Below are 23,919 nucleotides of genomic sequence, written 5' to 3' on the forward strand. Positions count from 1 at the left end.
GCTCAGCCGCTAATAATGGGAAGGCAGAGTGAATTAACATATGAGTAAAATATAAATAAATAAATCCGCGCAGAAAACCATATAGAAAACCCAAAAGCTTTTACTGGACGATATACAAATACCTTCCACATATAAATATTGCACCTCCCCTATTTGCATACAATGAGTGTAAACACAATACACTATAGCTCTACGTGATGGAACCTCAGCAAGAAACAAACTTATGCACTGTTGTAGAGACTACGTATATGCTGATGTTCAAATGGCCATATTATATATAGTCAATAGTCTTGGTAGGCCAGACTGCGGATGCCCAGTCAGAATGAAAAAAACAGGAGACTATGAGTCTATATTATTCAGAAGTGAGAGATCTCTCATGCACCGTGGAACACAGCAAGCGAGCAGAAAAACGGAGAAAAAAAGAAGAAAAAAATCCTGTGGAAACTAAATGTATTACTGTGACACCGCCCCGGCCGGTGGCGGGTGTTGCAAAGGATAGAAGCAGCAGCGTGGGACAGACGGGTTAACCGTGTCGGAAACCCGTTGTACGAGCCTACTGTCACCTTAGATGGAGCTCATATCCTGCCGCTGGCTTTTCTTCGGTATACCTCCACTGAAGACAATAATCGATCCTGGGCTGGTGGTGTGGTCGCGGCTTCCAGGCGTTCACTGCTTCCTCGCGTCTGCGATCTTCGGGGCAGGACCTGCCGTGACGTAACCAGTCACATGGAAAGAGGAGTAACTTGGAGACTGAACGTTCAGTAGGTACGGGTCGCCTCATAGACCAAAGTCCTACGCGTTTCGGAAAGAACGCTTTCCTTCATCCCTGAAACTAAACGCGTAGGACTTTGGTCTATGAGGCGACCCGTACCTACTGAACGTTCAGTCTCCAAGTTACTCCTCTTTCCATGTGACTGGTTACGTCACGGCAGGTCCTGCTCCGAAGATCGCAGACGCGAGGAAGCAGTGAATGCCTGGAAGCGACCACACCACCAGCCCAGGATCGATTATTGTCTTCAGTGGAGGTATACCGAAGAAAAGCCAGCGGCAGTATATGAGCTCCATCTAAGGTGACAGTAGGCTCGTACAGCGGGTTTCCGACCCAGTTAACCCGTCTGTCCCACGCTGCTGCTTCTATCCTTTGCAACACCCGCCACCGGCCGGGGTGGTGTCACAGTGATACATTTCGTTTCCACAGGATTTTTTTCTTCTTTTTTTCTCCGTTGTTCTGCTCGCTCGCTGTGTTCCACGGTGCATGAGAGATCTCTCACTTCTGAATAATATAGACTCATAGTCTCCTGTTTTTTTCATTCTGACTGGGCATCCGCAGTCTGGCCTACCAAGACTATTGACTATATATAATATGGCCATTTGAACATCAGCATATACGTAGTCTCTACAACAGTGCATAAGTTTGTTTCTTGTTGAGGTTCCATCGCGTAGAGCTATAGTGTATTGTGTTTACACTCATTGTATGTAAATAGGGGAGGTGCAATATTTATATGTGGAAGGTATTTGTATATCGTCCAGTAAAAGCTTTTGGGTTTTCTATATGGTTTTCTGCGCGGATTTATTTATATTTTACTCATAGGTTTATTATGACATCGTAGTGGTTGTTGTCCTTATCCGCAGCATTATTCCATAGCTGGTCACTGAGCGCCACTGTATATATACACATTTTTATACAAACTAGAGTGAATTAACACCCTGATTCCCTAGAAGTTGAATTTGAAAAACAAAAATAATTAGTAAAACAACAAACCTGCGAAAGCAAAAAATTATTAGCTGCCGATCTGGGAGATCCAGGTCCGCCTCCTGCAGACACTAAGCACAAACTGAGGTGCTCAGTGCCTGTCGGTGGGTGTATACTGCCGGGGAGGGGCTATTGTTCTTTTCCTTTTTTGCATAGTGTCAGCCTCCTAGCAGCATACACCCCACGGTTATCTGTGTCCCCCAATGAAGCGATAAAGAAAAATATATTTTACCTGCATTATTGTCCCTGAACTAGGCCATTATTTACACTTGATATTGTCTACACAATATGACTTGTTGACAATGTTCTTTTTGCTCATCAGCTTTGCTTTAATTCACTCTTCACTGTGGACCTTAATTATCTAATTATTAAATCTTTTTAATAGTTTTTACATGTTCAGTAATAAAATACTTTTCGCTTAGACTATTGTGGACTTTGTGACTCCATATGCTTGTAGGCAATAATATAATTATATACGGTATATACTATACACACACACATACATGTATTGGAGTTCTTTCCATAGATTTGTAAGATTGCCAGAGCTCTTGGTTGACTATCTAATTTTACAAATTGATCTTTGGATAATCTAAAGAGTGTATCAGAATAATTATGGACAAACCCTTAAATTTATTTAAACTTATTTAAACTATTTAATCCTAAATTTCCAAAGAGGATAATCAAGGGAGGGATACAAGAGAAGAGGAAATGCTACTTGCTTAAAGGGGCTGTCCACCTTTGTGGGCAATTTTTTTCTTACTTAAATGTATGCAGTTGGGGCTAAAAGTCATTTTTCCAGCTGGGTTACATAACATTTTTTGCATCGTTTGCCTCCTTTAGCCGCTGTAAGACACGGTCTATTGCTGACTGCAGAATGAGATGACGAGGTCGGCCACATTATCTTTTACTTTATCAGATGTGCTGAGGATATGATTTTGTGGCACTTACTATTATATAGGTCTGACAATGACAGGTTCTCCTCCCAGGCACAGGCTGCACAGATCTCCCGTCCATACAATGGCTGCTGGTGGAGGAGCCTGTGACCAGACCTGTCCATCAGCCTCGTCCAATTGAAAAGCAGAAAACAAATTGCTTGCAAAAAGGTAGACAACCCCTTTATGGATCCATCTATTTACTAAATAGCACATGACAAAGAAAACCATTTGTTTTGAATTTAGGAAGAGACTGTATAATACGGTAATTATTTATTAAATTCTTTCAATCCTGCAGAATATGAGATATTCTGGATTATTGGACATTCATATTTACAGAAAAGTACTGTATATTAAAACTCATCAATTGTAAGAATAGCTAACATTCAGAACAAAAGCTAGAACTAAAATGTTAACATAAAAACTTTTTTTTGGGGGGGGAGGTAATTACAAGTGTAGTTTTTTTAAGCAACCACCACAATGAAAAACAATCACAAAAAAAATAAAAAAGTATTAAAAACAAACAAACAATTTTCCTCTTTATTTGTCCTTTGTACTGCTAACCTTCATGAATGGTACAAAGGAGTATAATGTGCACCACCTTAAGAAGTGTACTCCACTCATAGGCTGGAGTACATGTCTATTGGATTTTACAACACTTTTGATGTGCTTGGCCATGCCCCATTCCGACTAAGTTGTAGCCACTTTTCAGAAATTTGGTGAAGTTGGCGAGGACTGGCGGACAAAATGTTCCATGGATTGGGGTCAGTACATGTGATTCCAGGCTCAGAGCATTTTTCTAACTAGTTTTCTTGGTTGCTGGGTGCTACATCACAGTTTGGAGCTGGAAACCAAGCAATGGGAATATCCATCTACAACAGATCTCTGTCTTATTTTATATAAAAATGCAACCTATTCACAAGTAAGAACAGATTCTTACCTTCCTGGAAGCAGTTTTGCAATTTCTGCCCATCGGTTTCCAAGCCGTTTATGAGCCTTGTAGATTAGGCGGTCCTCTTCTAGTGTCCAAGAAGACTTCTTTACTTCCGGGTTTAAGTGATTGTGCCATCGCTCCCTGCATTGTTTGCCAATTCTCCCCTTCAGATGCTTTGCAATAAGAGACCACCTTTTGGGACCATATTTATGAACCAATTCAATCACCTGATACCAGGCAGGAGAAGAGATGCGGTTACAAGTAATACAAAAACTCTTCTTGTCCTAAAAAAGCTACATAAAGTATTTCAGCCATACAACGCAGATCTTATAAGCTATTACACATTTTTTTTTTTTAAATGGTTAAATATGTGTTTTTAGATATACTCTTACATGGCTAGCATTAGTCTAAGGCTGGAGTCACAGAAGCCTTAGACTAATACAGCCTGAGAATACATTTGTTGCATAGTGCAATTGCATCTGAGAATTCAAGTCCATAGGTGTATGTGAAACATCGGACTGCACTCGGATGTCATCTGAGTGCAGTGTGATTATGCCGATGTCGGCTATGGAGGAGATGGAGAAATTACTTTCTCCATCTCCTCAGCACCTGTGGCGCCATTCCTTTATGCAAGAAAATTGGAGCACAGTGCCCATCTGGCTTATGTTCCCAGCAGAGCTGGAGCCAAGGGTCATTAGCATGTCGCATCCGATGCGATACGCTAATGTGACTCCTGCCTACAGCTTCATTCAGGCATCTGCATTTTATGTTCTATAATTGATGCGTCTTCTGTCTGTGAAAACACTAACAGAACACATATGTACTGTCAAGGCCAGTAGTTTTGGCACCATTTAAATTGTTCCAGAAAATAAAATATTTATCCCAGAAAATTATTGCAATTACACATTTTTCTATTGTTCAATATAAAAAGGCAAAATGGACATAATTTCACAGTAAACCCCAAAAATGGGCCAAACAAAATTGTTGGCACCTTTCCAAAAATATGGGTGAACAACTTTTCTTTGAAGCATATGATGCTCATGAAAACATCTTGTGGACAGATCAGACCAAGATAGAGCTCTTTGGTAAAGCACATCATTCTGTTTACTAAAAACAGAATGAGACCTACAAAGAAAAGAACACAGTACCTACAGTAAAATATGGTGGAGGTTCAAAGATGTTTTGGGGTTACTTTGCAGCCTGTGACACTGGATGCTTGGACTGTGTACAAGGCATCATGAAAAATGAAGATTACCTAGGTCATTGGTCTTCCAGCAGGACAATAACCCCAAAAATACTTCAAGAGGCACCCAGAAATGGATAGTAACAAAGGACTGGACAGTTCAGAAGTAGCCTGCAATGAGTCCGGATCTAAATCCCATTGAACACCTGTGGAGAAATCCTAAAATTGCTGTTGGGAGAAGGCACCCTTCAAATATGAGAGACCTGGAAAAGAAGAGTGGTCAAAAATTCCAGTTGAGACGTGCAAGAAGCTTGTTGATGGCTGTAGGAAGCAATTGATTGTAGTTATTTAATTTAAGAGGTGTGCATCTAAATATTAAAGGGACACTGTCACCTGAATTTGGAGGGAACAATCTTCAGCCATGGAGACGGGGTTTTTGATTCACCCTTTCCTTACCCGCTGGCTGCATGCTGGCTGCAATATTGGATTGAAGTTCATTCTCAGTCCTCCATAGTACACACCTGCGCAAGGCAAGATTGCCTTGTGCAGGCATATACTATGGAGGACAGAGAATGAACTTCAATCCAATATTGCAGCCAGCGTGCAGCCAGCGGGTAAGGAAAGGGTGAATCAAAAACCCCGCCTCCATGGCTGAAGATTGTTCCCTCCAAATTCAGGTGACAGTGTCCCTTTAAGTTGAGGGTGCCAGTAAATTATTCTGGTCCATTTGGGAGGAAATTATCGTGTATAACAAAATCTGTAATTGCAATAATTTTCTGGGTGAAAAATTGGAACAATTTCACGGGTGCCAACACTTTCGGCCATGACTGTACGTGAAAAACGGACGTTTAAATGAGGGATAATGTTAGACCCTTGTGGAGAATGCCTGCAGAGGAGTCTTAGGGTATGTGCACACGATGCGGAAAACGCTGCGGATCCGCAGCAGTTTCCCATGAGCTTACAGTTCAATGTAAACCTATATGTAAACCTATGGGAAACCAAAAACACTGTGCACATGCTGCGGAAAAAAACGCACGGAAACGCAGCGGTTAACATTCCGCAGCATGTCACTTTCTGCGGATTCCACAGCGGTTTTACAGCTGCCCCTATGGAAGATCGCAGTTGTAAAAACAGAATGAAAACCGCAAAAAAAACGCAGTAAATCTGCGATAAATCTGCAGCAAAAACGCAGCGTTTTTGCCCTGCAGATTTATTACATCTGCTGCGGAAAAATCCGCAGTGGACAAGAATACGTGTGCACATAGCCTTATAGGCCAGGTAATACTTTATGGGAAAAAGAAAAGTACCAGTATGCTAGTTAGCCCCCTTTTAGCTAATTTGGATGGCTACTATAAGGCACATGTTAACGTTTTATATTAGGTTAGAAAAAAGTTTATACTGGAGAATAAAAAAATATTTTCTCAAATGGTAGCAAATTTGTAAATTTAAATTTTTTTTTTACAAATTTCACTATTCAATTTAATAGAGTTTTCACCATTGTCTGCACTCTTAATTCAACCACGGAATGTTTTTTCTGTTGTCCAGAAGTCAGTGCACCCAGTTAGTCCAGCCGACTCTTCTATAACCTGATTCTGCGCTTCTAAATCATCCCCCCCAACCCTTTCGTGCCACTCTCTTCCCAAGTTGTGTCATGTGAAAGCAGCATTCTGGAGACAGCCACTGGAGGCTAAGTACACTCTCCAATATGACTGCAGATCGCACGATTTCACGATGTAGCTGCTGTGCTCGGTACCAGAACATCGGCAGAAGGACTGCGGTACCACCGTTTACTAATATGTAACTAAAATGCTGAGCCAAGTCTTACAAGACGTTCTAGACACAAATTACCCTTTGATCTTCCTCTTTGGTCCAAGGTCCCTTTACAAGTTCAGGATTCAAAACCTTCTGCCACCGATGTTGACACTGAATTTCTGACCGGTTCTAAAAGAAGACAAGCCACTGTGATGGAGATCTGCCCAAAGCAACAGCGTGACACACATGTACCTACACATTTCAATTGGAAATATTATTTAGGAACGCAACACATGGCCTGGATCACAAATACATCAAGTTACTACATTCTTACCACAAACCTGTTCTTCCAGTTTAAGTGTGGTGTGAGCTCAGGCTTAGCTTAGCTTCCATGCCAGTTAGATTTGGCAACTAATCCATGTAAATGTACAATGACAAGCAGAAAAGCTGAGCTCACCGGGCCTAGGTCTCAACTATTAAGCACTACATATGGCACAAGCTAAAGTGTTATTCCCATCTCCAAGAGCCTATCCCAATATATGGTAGGTGTAATAATAATAGTAATGATAATAATAATAATAATAATAATAATAATAATAATAATAGTAATATTAGCATATACCTCCAATTAGAAATGAAGTATAGTTCTCCTGATTCGCTATGTCCTTTGCCCCATGTGCAGGGCATTGCAATAGCTTACATATCCATGGTTACAGTCACTCACATAGTGATAGTTAGATTTCCATGATTATGACCACTAACTGTTACTATGTGAGTGGCTATAACAATGGATATCTAAGCTATTGCAATGCCCTGCACAATGGTCAAAGAACATAGCGAATCAGAAGAATTGTACTACATTTCTAATGGGAGGATTTTGCTAATATTAATATTAAACCTATTCCATATTGGGATAGGATCATGGAGATGGGAATACCTCTTTAATGTTATGTAGAGTTCTAACACACTTACCATAAAAAAGATAATTCCAGTTTTTCATCGATACTAATTTACTAATTGGATGAGTCAGGATGCCTTTAGATCACTAAGGTCCATGTAGAAAGCAAGCTAAAATGTCAGCCCATGTGTATTGTGCCAGCTTACCATGAAGTGACAAGCAACTAAAGCCCAGTCATCTGTCCCTTGATGTTCAACTAGTTTCTTCAATTTTGCATCCTAAAAAACAAAACAAAAAAAAACAAACATCTTCGATGAAAACTGAAGACATAAAGAGAAGGAATGGTCAGACACATGGAGCCTGTAAACACTACCTCTTCTTTGGACCATTTAACTCTATTCCAGACTTTCTTCCCAGATTTCTGCACTGGAATCTCATAATCATGGTCAATGTATTGAAGATCATCATCTTCGTCCTCACTGGGGATAGAGACGAGGAGAGATGGAGTCAAACAAGCCATACAGGCAGTTAAGGCACATGAATGGGGTCCAATGGGAGTTAGGGCTCAGCTCAAGTTAGCATCCTCCCCATACACAGGACTGTTCTCTACGACACTAATAAAAGAGAACGGAGAACAGACCCTGTGGCCACATTGATGTCCTTTAATCCAAGATGGGGGACGAACGGACACAAAATTTGGGTGCATAAATGAAATTATGTAAATATATAATCTCAATATTGCTATGATGACCCTTTTCTTTTATGTTCCCTCCTGAGTTCATTTAAAGCTGCTATATCATAGAGCCCATTTAATGAACACTATACAAATATAGGGCTTATCACATTACTGAAGCAAACACTATGCAGACAGTATGATACAATGTGAAGAACACATGGTCGGATTTATAAAGACTTGTTGCTGCTGTCAGGAACATTATCTGAATTTTTACAGTAACAAGGGACTCAAAACTTTTACAAATCAATCACATGCAGCTGGATGGCCACAGCCGAGACGCGCAGCTGGATGGCCACAGCCGAGATATGCAGCTGGATGAAAGCAGTTGAGATGTGCAAAGACGTGCATCTGGATTGCCAAAGCGGAGAAGTGCAGGTGGATGGCCACAGCTGAGATGTGCAGAGTCATGCAACTGGATGGCTACAGCAGAGATGTGCTGAGACATGCAAATGGATGGCCACAGCAGAGATGTACTGAGATGTACAGCTGGATGGAGACGTGCAGCTGGATGGCCACAGCTAAGATGTGCTGAGTTGTGCAGCTGGATGGCCACAGCTGAGATGTGCTGAGACATGCAACTGGATGGCCACAGCAGAGATGTGCTGAGATGTGCAGCTGGATGGAAAGGTGCAACTGGATGGCCACGGCCGAGACGTGCAGCTGGATGGCCACAGCCAAGACGTGCAGCTGGATGGCCACAGCTGAGACGTGCGGCTGGATGGCCACAGCTGAGACGTGCGGCTGGATGGCCACAGCTGAGACGTGCCGAGACGTGCAGCTGGATGGATATGTGCAGCTGGATGGCCACAGCTGAGATGTACAGCTGGATGGCTGAAGCTAAGATGTGCTGAGTTGTGCAGCTGGATGGCCACAGCTGAGATGTGCCGAGACGTGCAGCTAGATGGCCACAGCTGAGATGTGCCGAGACGTGCAGCTAGATGGCCACAGCAGAGATGTGCTGAGACGTGCATCTGGATGGAGACATGCAACTGGATGGCCACAGTTGAGATGTGCCAAGACATGCAGCCAGATGGCCACAGCTGAGATGTACGGAGACGTGCAACTGGATGGCCAAAGCACAGATGCTCTCAGACGTGCAGCTGGATGGCCACAGCTGAGATGTGCCAAGACATGCAGCGAGATGGCCACAGCTGAGATGTACTGAGACGTGCAACTGGATGGCCAAAGCACAGATGCTCTCAGACGTGCAGCTGGATGGCCACAGCTGAGACGTGCAGCTGGATGGCCACAACTGAGTTGCGCGGAGATGTGCAGCTGGATCACCACAGCTGAGATGTACAGCTGGATGGCTGAAGCTAAGATGTGCTGAGTTGTGCAGCTGGATGGCCACAGCTGAGATGTGCCGAGACGTGCAGCTAGATGGCCACAGCTGAGATGTGCCGAGACGTGCAGCTAGATGGCCACAGCAGAGATGTGCTGAGACGTGCATCTGGATGGAGACATGCAACTGGATGGCCACAGTTGAGATGTGCCAAGACATGCAGCCAGATGGCCACAGCTGAGATGTACGGAGACGTGCAACTGGATGGCCAAAGCACAGATGCTCTCAGACGTGCAGCTGGATGGCCACAGCTGAGATGTGCCAAGACATGCAGCGAGATGGCCACAGCTGAGATGTACTGAGACGTGCAACTGGATGGCCAAAGTACAGATGCTCTCAGACGTGCAGCTGGATGGCCACAGCTGAGACGTGCAGCTGGATGGCCACAACTGAGTTGCGCGGAGATGTGCAGCTGGATCACCACAGCTGAGATGTACAGCTGGATGGATGCAGCCAGGATGTGCAGCTGTATGGCCGCAGCTGAGATGTGCTGAGACGTGCAGCTGGATGGCCACAGCCGAGATGGGCTGAGACGTGCAGCTGGATGGCCACAGCCGAGATGGGCTGAGACGTGCAGCTGGATGGCCACAGCCGAGATGGGCTGAGACGTGCAGCTGGATGGCCACAGCCGAGATGGGCTGAGACGTGCAGCTGGATGGCCACAGCCGAGATGGGCTGAGACGTGCAGCTGGATGGCCACAGCCGAGATGGGCTGAGACGTGCAGCTGGATGGCCACAGCCGAGATGGGCTGAGACGTGCAGCTGGATGGCCACAGCCGAGATGGGCTGAGACGTGCAGCTGGATGGCCACAGCCGAGATGGGCTGAGACGTGCAGCTGGATGGCCACAGCCGAGATGGGCTGAGACGTGCAGCTGGATGGCCACAGCCGAGATGGGCTGAGACGTGCAGCTGGATGGCCACAGCCGAGATGGGCTGAGACGTGCAGCTGGATGGCCACAGCTGAGATGGGCTGAGACGTGTAGCTGGATGGCCACAGCTGAGATGGGTTGAGACGTGCAGTTGGATAGACGTGCAGCTGGATAAATCTCCTAGTGTGTCCAAACTTTTGCATCGGCCCATTTTCCTTTTTGTAATTTTTAAAATGTATAAAATTACAATATATATATATATATATATATATATATATATATATATATATATATATATATTGTACAAATACAGAGTGTCATCTTTAATTTTATGCATTTTAGAAATCATTTCATCTTCAAATTGCTGAACTGTTCACAATAACAGTATTTTGACCAGGGGTGCACAAACTCTTACATGCCACTTTATGCTGCAGAAGCAAAGTAGCCGCTGGTTGCAGTGTCTGAAAGAATGCAAGGTTCAGACCAGCGGCCCAATGATGCCGCTGATCTGTGCTTTTAATCCTTAGTGCACTGCCCTGGCAAGAAGGAAGCAGGGAGGCAGGGAGCGGAGCACTCCTGATGAGAAAACCTCTTTAAAACAATTTGACTTTTTTATTGTACAGTCCCACATAGCTGTTGACACATGTGACTTGCTTAGACCAAGCCTACAATGGTGGCAATTGACCAAACAAGTATGCAGATTACACCTCATTGTTGGGCCTCACTCATGTTTAGCTTTATCTTTCTTGTTTTGCATAAAAAAATAAAAATGAATGTTTTTATCCATTTTGGTCCATGTATCTTTCTAACCATCAGCATGGCATCTGTTCTTCTATGCAGAAAAAAAAAAAATTTACAGCAAAAACTGAAGGCAGTCAGACAAGTTACCTTTTTCTGTGAATACTGGCAAAAAAAAAAAAAAAAAAAACACAGACGTGAAATCCACACTGGCTATACTGGGCGTGTGTTTTATCCGAACACAGAACAAAATGTTTGAATGAAGCCTTACACTTGTCAAAAAAAGACAAAACTATTACCAGAGTCACCTTTTTTCACCAACCAGAAAAAATAGAATTAGACTTACCGGTCATTCGGTTTCTAGGAACCTTCCATGACAGCACTAATTTGATACTGCTGTCGTGGAAGGTGACTGGAGAAAATAGAATTAGACTTACCGTTAATTCGGTGTCTAGGAACCTTCCACGACAAATTCATCATTCATGAACTTTGCGCAAAGTAAAAACTGTTTTTTTGTTGTTTTTTTTTTACAAACTATTTTTGCTACTTTTAGAACAAAAAGTTGCTCAAAAATATCTCCAACTTTTTGAAAAGTCTTAAATGATGAATCAGACAAAAACATCTGGTAATCCTAACTCTGTCCGCAGTGGCGAACTAGAAAAAAAAAAATACCTAAAAAAAGGTGCAATGAATTTGGAACAAAGATGCAAAACACCAAAGACTCAATAAAAATCAGGCGCATAAGCACTAATGAATCGGTTCCTATATGCCTGGTATTGCCAGAACTACACTGACTGCTCAATCACAATACATTGATACATGTTTATAGTCAATGCTCACAAATTGCTTGTGAGGCAACAGTTAATACCTCCGTCATTATGCAACACAAGCGCCTCTGTCACTACATGGGTTTATCCAAAAAAGAGAGTCACATTTTCCGATGTGCATTCCTTTGCTGTGAAGCCAAGGGCTGGGCGGCCGCTGTTGTAGAGCTGCCATGAGCAGTGAGGAGGCAGCGGCGGATGCAGAAAGATACAAGCAGAGTGCTACATACAGATATATATTACCGGTATATATTTATGTGCAGCAAATCCTCAACAAGAGACAATCACTAAGAGGACCCCACTATCCCACCGTCTACAACACATTTTTCTGATGGCTTTTCAGTTTTCCATATTCTGCCTTGTTTTCATTGGAATTTTGTCTGTGTATTGTTGTGAATACTTTTCTGCACAATGATGACAGAAGTATTCTAGGAGTGATACCTTTATACTTTATCCTAGAATACTTCTGTCATCATTGGGCCTAAAAGTACTCATATCGATTTGTCTGGCTAACACGGTACCACAACACAATTTGTTATTGTACGTCTGTGTATTGTGGAGCTTCAATTCCTGTTGATTATTTAAGAATAAAAGGGCCATACTTGTTCGATTTTTTCAATGTTAGGGTTTTTCAGAATAGGGGAAACAGCTTCACGCTTCTTATGGGAAAGAGCCAACAATAGCTGTGGCGACTTACAGATTTTCCACAGCAGCTGTGACAGTTTGCTAATCCAATATTTACAGATTATATATTATACCCATACAGTATATCTAGCCATACAACTGCATGATGACCTCCTAGATCAGGCTAGGATGCCTTTTTCCACCTCCTAGATCCGGCTTGGATGCCTTTTTCAACCTCCTAGATCAGGCTTGGATGCCTTTTTTCCACCTCCTAGATCAGGCTTGGATGCCTTTTTTCCACCTCCTAGATCAGGCTTGGATGCCTTTTTTCCACCTCCTAGATCAGGCTTGGATGCCTTTTTTCCACCTCCTAGATCAGGCTTGGATGCCTTTTTTCCACCTCCTAGATCAGGCTTGGGTGCCTTTTTCCACCTCCTAGATCAGGCTTGGATGCCTTTTTCCTCCTCTTAGTTCAGGCTTGGATGCCTTTTTCCTCCTCTTAGTTCAGGCTTGGATGCCTTTTTCCTCCTCTTAGTTCAGGCTTGGATGCCTTTTTCCTCCTCTTAGTTCAGGCTTGGATGCCTTTTTCCTCCTCTTAGTTCAGGCTTGGATGCCTTTTTCCTCCTCTTAGTTCAGGCTTGGATGCCTTTTTCCTCCTCTTAGTTCAGGCTTGGATGCCTTTTTCCTCCTCTTAGTTCAGGCTTGGATGCCTTTTTCCTCCTCTTAGTTCAGGCTTGGATGCCTTTTTCCTCCTCTTAGTTCAGGCTTGGATGCCTTTTTCCTCCTCTTAGTTCAGGCTTGGATGCCTTTTTCCTCCTCTTAGTTCAGGCTTGGATGCCTTTTTCCTCCTCTTAGTTCAGGCTTGGATGCCTTTTTCCTCCTCTTAGTTCAGGCTTGGATGCCTTTTTCCTCCTCTTAGTTCAGGCTTGGATGCCTTTTTCCTCCTCTTAGTTCAGGCTTGGATGCCTTTTTCCTCCTCTTAGTTCAGGCTTGGATGCCTTTTTCCTCCTCTTAGTTCAGGCTTGGATGCCTTTTTCCTCCTCTTAGTTCAGGCTTGGATGCCTTTTTCCTCCTCTTAGTTCAGGCTTGGATGCCTTTTTCCTCCTCTTAGTTCAGGCTTGGATGCCTTTTTCCTCCTCTTAGTTCAGGCTTGGATGCCTTTTTCCTCCTCTTAGTTCAGGCTTGGATGCCTTTTTCCTCCTCTTAGTTCAGGCTTGGATGCCTTTTTCCTCCTCTTAGTTCAGGCTTGGATGCCTTTTTCCTCCTCTTAGTTCAGGCTTGGATGCCTTTTTCCTCCTCTTAGTTCAGGCTTGGATGCCTTTTTCCTCCTCTTAGTTCAGGCTTGGATGCCTTTTTCCTCCTCTTAGTTCAGGCTTGGATGCCTTTTTCCTCCTCTTAGTTCAGGCTTGGATGCCTTTTTCCTCCTCTTAGTTCAGGCTTGGATGCCTTTTTCCTCCTCTTAGTTCAGGCTTGGATGCCTTTTTCCTCCTCTTAGTTCAGGCTTGGATGCCTTTTTCCTCCTCTTAGTTCAGGCTTGGATGCCTTTTTCCTCCTCTTAGTTCAGGCTTGGATGACTTTCTTCCTCTTAGATCAGGCTTGGATGCCTTTTTCCTCCTCTTAGTTCAGGCTTGGATGCCTTTTTCCACCTTTAGTTCAGGCTTGGATGCCTTTTTCCACCTCTTAGTTCAGGCTTGGATGCCTTTTTCCTCCTCTTAGATCAGACTTGGATGCCTTTTTCCTCCTCTTAGTTCAGGCTTGGATGCCTTTTTCCACCTTTAGTTCAGGCTTGGATGCCTTTTTCCTCCCCTTAGTTCAGGCTTTTCCTGGACGTAGAGTTGTACAAACATCCGGGACACGCACATGAATTATGCACCGTAGCAATGTTACCTTACACTGAGGCTTCTGCAGAACGGCTGCTAATACGGAAAGAGGCTTCAAAAGTCAAATCAATTTTCTAGTGCCGATAATCTGGATTAGAATGGGAAAACTAAATCCAGAAACAAACTATAGAACACTTGAATTAATAAATCCATGACATCTAGGAGAATATTGATATTTATGGTATCTGAAGTCTGAGTTGTAGTTACATGATTACAATGTATCAGGATTACACTACTACTCACAGGACTCAGTCTATGCGGTGATACCATGGAATGAAAACAAAAAGTTTATTACGCCTCAATCCCAAACCATACAAAAACCAAAAACTACAGACTGGAACCTGATTTTGTACATTTTACTGATAGGGTGATTTGCTTGTATTTATTTCACAAGCCTCTTTGTATACATACACATCAATACTGTGCACCACAATGAAATAACATCTTTCAGGAATTTCGTCCTTTTTTACCACTTTTCAAAACAAATTGGGTAGTAGTAGAATTTTTGGCACACACCTCATCCTCCTGTTTATTTGGAGCAATGTGTGCAGAATCTAGGCCATTTTGCTCGGTGAATCTCTCGTATATAAACACACCACAAACTATGTGGCTGTAATGCTGGCCACCCGTGGTAGCCAATAGGCCACGATTTCACTTCATAATTGTGCGGTAAAATATGAACTGGCAAAAGGGTCAAATCTTGACAGTGTGCAATATGCCTCGATCACACCGTAGAGTCATGAACTGTGACAGTTTGCAACATGCACACTGTCAAGATTCTCCTGTTGCCTGCTCAAGTGGTTGTCGCTTGAACACTCGTGCAATTTCAATACATGTGGTCAAGTGCAGACTGGCTTCTAATCTGATTCTCTAAATAGAACATTGAGAAAAGCTGTAAAAGTATGAAAATGGCATGATTGGTCACATGATAACCACTTGAGCATGTAAAGAAAGCAGAATCCTGACAGGGCACATATTCCACACTGTCAGGAATTGTAAATCTGCAGTGTGATAGAGGCAGTGCAGAAATTGCATGGCACGACGCTCCATGCACATGACAAAACAGCCCCATGTGGATGGAGCAGTGATCGGTCTGCTGCACCACATATTATTAAAAAGACCGCAGATCTTCGGCACTGAGTGAATGGTCCAGAAGTGCCCATGATCGATTACTGCTCTATCAACATGAGCCTCTTCAGAGTCAGAAGGAGGCCCCAGCAATCAAATTCCCAGGGGCTCCAGCAATCGAATTCCCAGCAATTGGTAAATGATCCCCTATTATCCCCTATGTAAAGGGTGATTACTTGTAAACACCCCACTTACTACAAAAATCAGTAAATATAATGGACACCTGTGTATAATGGATACCTGTAATTGCTTTTCAGTACATGGAAATTGGAGGCTTCAATTAATAAAAACTTCAAAACATTAACAGAATGCCTCACACGACCATTTGTAGTGTGAACAGTAACAAGCCAACTCCGAGGACAAACCGTGGCCCATAATACCTGGACTGAAGATACTTTTCATTATAAATTTAACAAGTCGTCAAGGTCCAAATAAATAAAATGCTGATTAAAAGAAATTAAAAAAAAATGTAGAAAGAAAGAAACGGAAAAATTGTACTTGATCTGCAATATAACAAGCCAACGCAGAGTCAGATAAGGGCACAATACACTTCTTTGAGTCAGTGCTACGGTTTTTAATAATATTTTTTACAGCCTTTGAGCCGAGCAACAAAGCATCAAAATGAGGAAGAAAATATAAAAACATGCAAAGAATATGTAAATATGAGGTTCAGCAGATGTGAGGACACAACTTATAGCCAGGCTTCATCAATACATAATGCACCATCATCAGTGTGCCCAACTGTGCCCGCATCGCTTATGGAGAGGAGTCAAAGACGTCACGCTGGATGTCACTGCAGGGGTTAATGTGACCTGTTCCCAGCCAGAGAAGACACATTATATACGAGCTGTACACACGTCCACTAGTAGAACTACACTGTATCATATTCACTGTAAACATGGAAATAAATACAAGGAAAGAATCCGAAAACAGTTACATGTATCCGTGCAGCACAGGTGAAGGGGACTGGTCGCCCTATAATATTACACTCTGTAAGGAGCCAAAAACACCGCTGTATGCAGAGGCGCAGTGTGCACTGGGGCTAATTAACACAGCTGGAGTGGGGGCGCAATATGTGTCTGATCATGGGGTCTGTAAAGCGCTGGATAAGGGAGTATGCAGACAGCCTCATCAATATTAGTAGGAAACTTTATAAAGGGGTTTTATAAGGTAAACAGAAAGGCAAAGAATGAGGAGCAGCGTCACCGCGACCCCAATGTACAGACATAGCAAGACTCACCGCATCCCACAGACAGACAGGTGGCAGACAACCTGAATATATATATATATATGTGTGTGTGTATATATAGGCTGACATTATTACATCACATGAGATAGGATGCAGATATTACACATATAGAGGAGATGATGCATTATCTATAGGCCATTAGTTATTACACTGGATGGATATTAGACATTAGATACAAAGTGGGAGATAATACATACATTATACTATAGGCACATCATCAGAGATAGAGACATTAGGACTCACATACAGGATATTATAGCTACACAGGCAATATATATATATATATCCTCGCCATCTCTGCCGCAGTCACACACATATAGGATATTATAGCTACACAGGCATTATATATCCATATATATATATATATATATATACACACACATGTCCTCGCCATCTCTGCCGCAGTCACACACACATATAGGATATTATAGCTACACAAGCATTATATATATATATATATATATATATATATATATATATATCCTCGCCATCTCTGCCGCAGTCACACGCACATATAGGATATTATAGCTACACAAGCATTATATATCCATATATATATATATATATATATATATATATATATATACACATATATATACATATATATATCCTCGCCATCTCTGCCGCAGTCACACATACATATAGGATATTATAGCTACACAAGCATTATATGCCGGTATATATATATATATATATATATATATATATATATCCTCGCCATCTCTGCCGCAGTCACACGCACATATAGGATATTATAGCTACACAGGCATTATATACCGGTATATATATATATATATATCCTCGCCATCTCTGCCGCAGTCACACACACATATAGGATATTATAGCTACACAAGCATTATATACCGGTATATATATATACACATGTCCTCGCCATCTCTGCCGCAGTCACACACACATATAGGATATTATAGCTACACAAGCATTATATACCGGTATATATATATACATGTCCTCGCCATCTCTGCCGCAGTCACACACATATAGGATATTATAGCTACACAAGCATTATATACCGGTATATATATATACATGTCCTCGCCATCTCTGCCGCAGTCACACACACATATAGGATATTATAGCTACACAAGCATTATATACCGGTATATATATATATATCCTCGCCATCTCTGCCGCAGTCACACACACATATAGGATATTATAGCTACACAAGCATTATATACCGGTATATATATATATATCCTCGCCATCTCTGCCGCAGTCACACACACATATAGGATATTATAGCTACACACGCATTATATACCGGTATATATATATATATATCCTCGCCATCTCTGCCGCAGTCACACACATATATAGGATATTATAGCTACACAAGCATTATATACCGGTATATATATATACACATGTCCTCGCCATCTCTGCCGCAGTCACACACATATAGGATATTATAGCTACACAGGCATTATATACCGGTATATATATATACACATGTCCTCGCCATCTCTGCCGCAGTCACACACATATAGGATATTATAGCTACACAAGCATTATATACCGGTATATATATATACATGTCCTCGCCATCTCTGCCGCAGTCACACACACATATAGGATATTATAGCTACACAAGCATTATATACCGGTATATATATATACATGTCCTCGCCATCTCTGCCGCAGTCACACGCACAGAGCAGCGTCTCCCGGTACCGGGTGCAGGACAGATGTGCACACGGCTCAGTGACAGCTCCGGGCATACACAGTACACACAGGACTGATCCCGGCGTCGCTATGAACCCCGCGGTTTTCCTGCAGCCACAGAAGGACTACTTGTCCCATCATGCGCTATCCGGGCATCTCCTGGAGGGCGCCCGCTGTCCTGCCACTGGCTGTACCCGGCTCTTCTTACCTGCGATCTCGCCCAGCCATTCCGCGCGGTGTATGGAGTATTACAGCCGGGTGACAGGTGCCAGGCGGGGCACAGGCGACATGTCAGCGGCTCCAGTACCCTGTAGTTGCACCTCCGCGTCTTCCTGCCAAAGAAAGTCGAAACTGCGCACGGTGCCAACGGCAGCGTCTCGATCTCCCCCTGGCCCGAGCCCACTGCTGGACCCGGGCACGGACTCCCCAGCGCGGCTGAAACAGGGGCGTGGCCTACAGGCAACCAAGCACAATCAGCCAATAGAAAGTTCTGTATGAAGGGGCGGTGCCAATGAACACACGTGGGGAGGGGTGAGATGCTAAGAAATAGGGCGGGGCTGTGTTAACTTGAATCCAGGTCTTTTCCCGCGCTGCCTTTATCGGAGCTGTGCTGGAAGGGTGCGCGGTACAACGTGCGCGGCTCGGCCGGGACTGACAGCTCCGCCACACAGCACTGCGCGCTGTCATTTACACGAGCTGTCATCGCATTACCGACACCGCCCGCGCACTTGTGTATGGAGGGGGAGCGCAGTAATCTCGTGCAATAATGGACTTGGCTGGAAACGGAACACGTGACCGGTGGGTGGGACTAGCTGTCAAATGGAGTGGGCGGGGCTTGTGACAGCTGTCAGTCACAGAACTGGGAGTCTGCGAGTGCCGGTGACCGTGCGGTGTGACCACGTGGTGTGGGGCTGGGGAGCGTCTCACGGTGAGAAGCCCCAGTGTACTACGGAGGAGCGGGAGACGCGCCACTAACAGCAGACATTGCCTTCGGGTTTCATTTTCTAGGGTGACTGGAAAATATGAACCGGAGCCCAGTCCCCTCCCACATACCTGCACTCAGCCTGATGGGGGACCAAGGCACCTGGGGGGGGGGCACTGGGCGATAAATGGCACGTTTGGAGGAGGGCGATAAATGGCCCATGTGGGGGGGCACTGGGCGATAAATGGCACGTGGGGGGGCACTGCGCGATAAATGGACATGTGGGGATACTGGACGATAAATGGCACGTTTGGAGGAGGGCGATAAATGGCACGTTTGGGGGGGCACTGGGCAATAAGTGGCACAAGTGGGGGAGCACTGGGCAATAAATGGCACGTGGGGGGGAGGGTGGCACCCCAGGGTCCTGGTTGTTACAGTAGCATTGTTTCCCTCATGGGGAGAGTGATGTTACGTTTGGAGGCAAGAAGGGATAACTGTAACAAGGTAAACACAAGCATGCAACATGTTCACACTTCAGGGTCCAGGCCATCAGGGGGAGCTTTTGATCCTATTTACAAGGTGACTCCCCATGTATATGGTAGTCTGTAGGGAAAGTTGGTCATTTCTTGCCAGTAAACAGACTGGAGCAGTCTGAGGCAAAAGAGGGTTTACAGAGCTGTGTAGCCGCAGTGCTGCAGTTCCTGGAAAGAGATATACAGAAAGCTGAATATATTGCAGTGAGCGTGCAGGAGAGCGAAGCACAGGAGAGGATTCCAGTGGGAGATCAGACAGGAGCAGGCTGCCTCCTTCTGAGGCGCAAAGACCGGTAGCCGGAACACCAAGGATCGTAAGGCCCTCCACGACTTACATCAGAGACCGGCAGGACAGCTGAACTCAAGTTACCTGTCTGCCCTAAAACCCAGGAGACCTGGTGACACCTATAGAGCCCGGGACGTGCTAGAGTCCCTATAAACAGACTCAAGTCACCAGTCATACGGGTTATGTCCTATCCTAGACGGGGGGGGACAGAGAGAGAACATCTGTAATGTACAGTGTTCATTTTAGGACATGGTCACATATCAAAGTCAAGCAAATAAGGCAGCACACTGCAGCGCTGAAACATGCAAACTTGCAACACAAAATTTAAACTGCATTACTGCACTAGAAATATGAAAAATGAGAGCGTTTAGCGCATAAAAATGGCCAATTTCATGTGTACCTGGTAGCCCCTTTACGGCATCTCTCTTATACCAGGTCCTACACTTGCCTTACCTCGCTGAGAATAAACGTCTCCATCTGAATGGGTACATGTGAAACCTCTTCCTAGACTAAAATTCTCTCTCTGGAGGGGTATTGGACCTGCTGTAATTAAAACACCTTTGGCTAGGAGGCGGAGTGCACGATCAGAAGGCTAAAGAATACATCAGCACCTGTTCACACTTAGTCTATGTTTGGATGTGCCGGTCAGGTTTTTGAAATGTATTCTTTAGCCTTCTGATCGTGCACTCCGCCTCCTAGCCAAAGGTCCACAGAGAGAGAGAATTTTAGTCTAGGAAGAGGTTTCACATGTACCCATTCAGATGGAGACGTTTATTCTCAGCGAGGTAAGGCAAGTGTAGGACCTGGTATAAGAGAGATGCCGTAAAGGGGCTACCAGGTACACATAAAATTGGCCATTTTTATGCGCTAAACGCTCTCATTTTTCATATTTCTAGTGCAGTAATGCAGTTCAAATTTCGTGTTTCAAGTTTGCATGTTTCAGCGCTGCAGTGTGCTGCCTTATTTGCTTGACTATATGCGAGTTGGCGACTTTAGGTTCAGCACCTGTTCACACTTAATCTATGTTTGGATGTGCCGGTCAGGTTTTTGAAATGTATTCTTTAGCCTTCTGATCGTTCACTCCGCCTCCTAGCCAAAGGTGTTTTAATTACAGCAGGTCCAATACCCCTCCACAGAGAGAGAGAATTTTAGTCTAGGAAGAGGTTTCACATGTACCCATTCAGATGGAGACGTTTATTCTCAGCGAGGTAAGGCAAGTGTAGGACCTGGTATAAGAGAGATGCCGTAAAGGGGCTACCAGGTACACATAAAATTGGCCATTTATTCGGACTCCCATGACAGCACTACGAGAGAGGGGATCCGCCCTTCAGGAACAGGAAACCTACAGATAAAAAAGGGCGGCACCTCTCCCCATGCATCAGTTGGTTTCCTGTTCCTGGAGGGACAGGATCCTACAGATGAATCTCGTAGAATGGATCCCAGGCAGGCCGGTCGAATCAGGTTGCGGGGGGGTCTCCTACCTCGACCGGTGCGGAAGCTCCTGGAAGACATCACGGTGGTCCTGGCTGGACTGCACGTCAGTGATGTAGACAGCAGGGAGCAGAGTCCAGTGGATTCCTGATCTCCGTTAGCGCCGGCGCCGGTAAGTATAGCGCTCCTTCGGTCCATGTGGGGTGCAGCGCGGTGGTGATGTAGCGGTGCCAGGAGGGGAACGCTATCCGGAGCGCTACTGCGTGCTCTTCGGCGTCCTGCATCGCTCTCAGCGTTAGCTGGAGCATTTCCGGTGCAGTGACGTCGAGGGGGCGGAGTCAGCAGGCGCTTCCAGTCTCTGGGTGACTGCGCATGCGCAGTTCATCCAAAATGGCGGCTCCCATCGATCCTGAACGCTGGTCTCCTCACACACTGCGCTGACCCCCCAGCTGTAGCCTCAGCAGCCGGAACCAATGAGAGGGCGCCAGGCAGCCTGCTGACCGGATCTGAGGGGGATTTAAGCAGGAGCTAGGAATAGAGCTCTGCCTTTGGTCACATCCACATCATGGAGAGTGATGGTGAGCGGCAGCTTCAGTTGCCGGAGGAGGTGCGACAAAAGCCCACGGAGAAGGAGCATGCCAGGAGTGACCAGTCCAGCCGTAAAAGCTCGTCCAAGCAGGGATCTAGAGCATCGACTGGCAAAGAACCCCCTCGTGTTCCGGTACCTCTTTTTGGCGTACACTGGTAAGTGATCTACGTGAATGCTCACTCAGTGACGCGGGCCCCTTATACTTTGTCATTTTAGGGAAAGAAAAGTGCAAAGTTGAAACATAAGGAGTGTGCCCTGTGTGAAGTCCCGTTACCAGATTCTTATACTAAAAAATTATGCGCCTCCTGTATACAACAGACGGTGAGGTCTACAGGAGTGGAGGGGTTGAGTGACATCAGGCTAGATAGATGGTATCACCCTTATTGTCCTCCCCTAGGTAGCGGAAGAATCTGCTTCTACGGCTAATCTACGTGAGATGATCCATTCAGAAGTAAGGGAATCCCTGCGGTCTATGTCCCAGGCGGGAAGTTCAAAACAGAGAACCTCGGTGATCTCTGATTCGTCAGAGGAAGATAAGGACGAAGGTTCTTATGGCTCAAATCTCTCTTCCTCGTCGTCAGAAGAGGAATCTGGCCGATTCTGTCTGCCTCTGGACCGAGTGGATAAATTAGTTAAATCGGTCAGAGGTACGATGGGCCTAGAAGAGCCTAAGACTCCGCTTTCCAGTCAGCAACTAATGTTCAGTGGCTTGGAACACAAGAAGCGTAGGTCCTTCCCGGTGAATGATAAAATTCAAGACCTGATTCTCCGAGAATGGAAGAAACCGGAGAAGAAAGGCTCATTACCACCAGCTTTAAAACGCAGATATCCCTTTGAGGATACGACTGTGGATACCTGGGACAAGGCCCCTAAATTAGATGCTGCGGTAGCAAAGGCATCAAAAAAGGCCGCATTACCTTTCGAGGATATGGGATCCCTTAAAGACCCCCTTGACAGGAAGGCGGATACCTTCCTTAAAGGTACCTGGGAGATGGCAGCCGGATCGTTGAGACCAGCGGTGGCTGCGACTTGTACAGCCAGATCCCTAATGGTCTGGCTGGAACAGTTGGAATCCCAGCTTAAAGAAGGCGCTTCCAGAAGTTCCATTCTAAGGGAGCTTCCGGTGATTCAAGATGCTGCGGCTTTCCTGTCGGACGCGTCGGTCGATTCGGTCAGAATGGTGGCCAGAGCAGCAGGACTTTCCAACGTGGCTCGTAGAGCCCTATGGTTGAAATGTTGGTCGGGTGACATTCAATCAAGGTCCAAATTATGCGCTATCCCATGCAAAGGGGAATACCTCTTTGGACCAACCTTGGATGACCTGCTTGAGAAGGCTGGAGATGACAAGAAAAAATTCCTGAGTTTGTCATCAGCTTCTTATCGGCGTCCATTCAACAGGAGGAGATTTGGTCGCGGAAGGAAGCGCGCATCCTCGCCCGCTAGAGAGAATTTTAGATGGGAGGATAGACGCAGGAGAGGTACGGGTTACATGTTCCGCCGTTCCTCAAAAGAACGTAAGAAACCGGACCAATGACTAGTGATCCCTGTGGGAGGGAGATTGTCAGCCTTCTCTTCCGCATGGTCTAACATCTCAAATAGTGACTGGGTCCGAGGTATTATTTCAGAAGG

General features: G+C 44.7%; 1 protein-coding gene across 1 annotated transcript in view; it reads right to left on the bottom strand.

Annotated features, from left to right (window-relative positions):
• The window catches only part of MYBL1 (MYB proto-oncogene like 1), a 67,349-nt gene extending 48,426 nt beyond the window's left edge, over nucleotides 1-18,923 (bottom strand). The window contains exons 1-5 of the mRNA XM_069731427.1: nucleotides 18,738-18,923; nucleotides 7,826-7,931; nucleotides 7,659-7,730; nucleotides 6,651-6,743; nucleotides 3,626-3,846 (exon numbers count right to left, since the gene is read on the bottom strand). Of these exons, the coding sequence (XP_069587528.1) occupies nucleotides 3,626-3,846; nucleotides 6,651-6,743; nucleotides 7,659-7,730; nucleotides 7,826-7,931; nucleotides 18,738-18,757 (512 nt within the window). The 5' untranslated portion in view covers nucleotides 18,758-18,923. The remainder of the gene's footprint in view (nucleotides 1-3,625; nucleotides 3,847-6,650; nucleotides 6,744-7,658; nucleotides 7,731-7,825; nucleotides 7,932-18,737) is intronic.
• Between the last annotated feature and the right edge of the window lie 4,996 nt (nucleotides 18,924-23,919).

Source organism: Ranitomeya imitator, chromosome 6 (assembly GCF_032444005.1).
Source record: "Ranitomeya imitator isolate aRanImi1 chromosome 6, aRanImi1.pri, whole genome shotgun sequence".
Classification (NCBI taxonomy): Eukaryota; Metazoa; Chordata; class Amphibia; order Anura; family Dendrobatidae; genus Ranitomeya; species Ranitomeya imitator.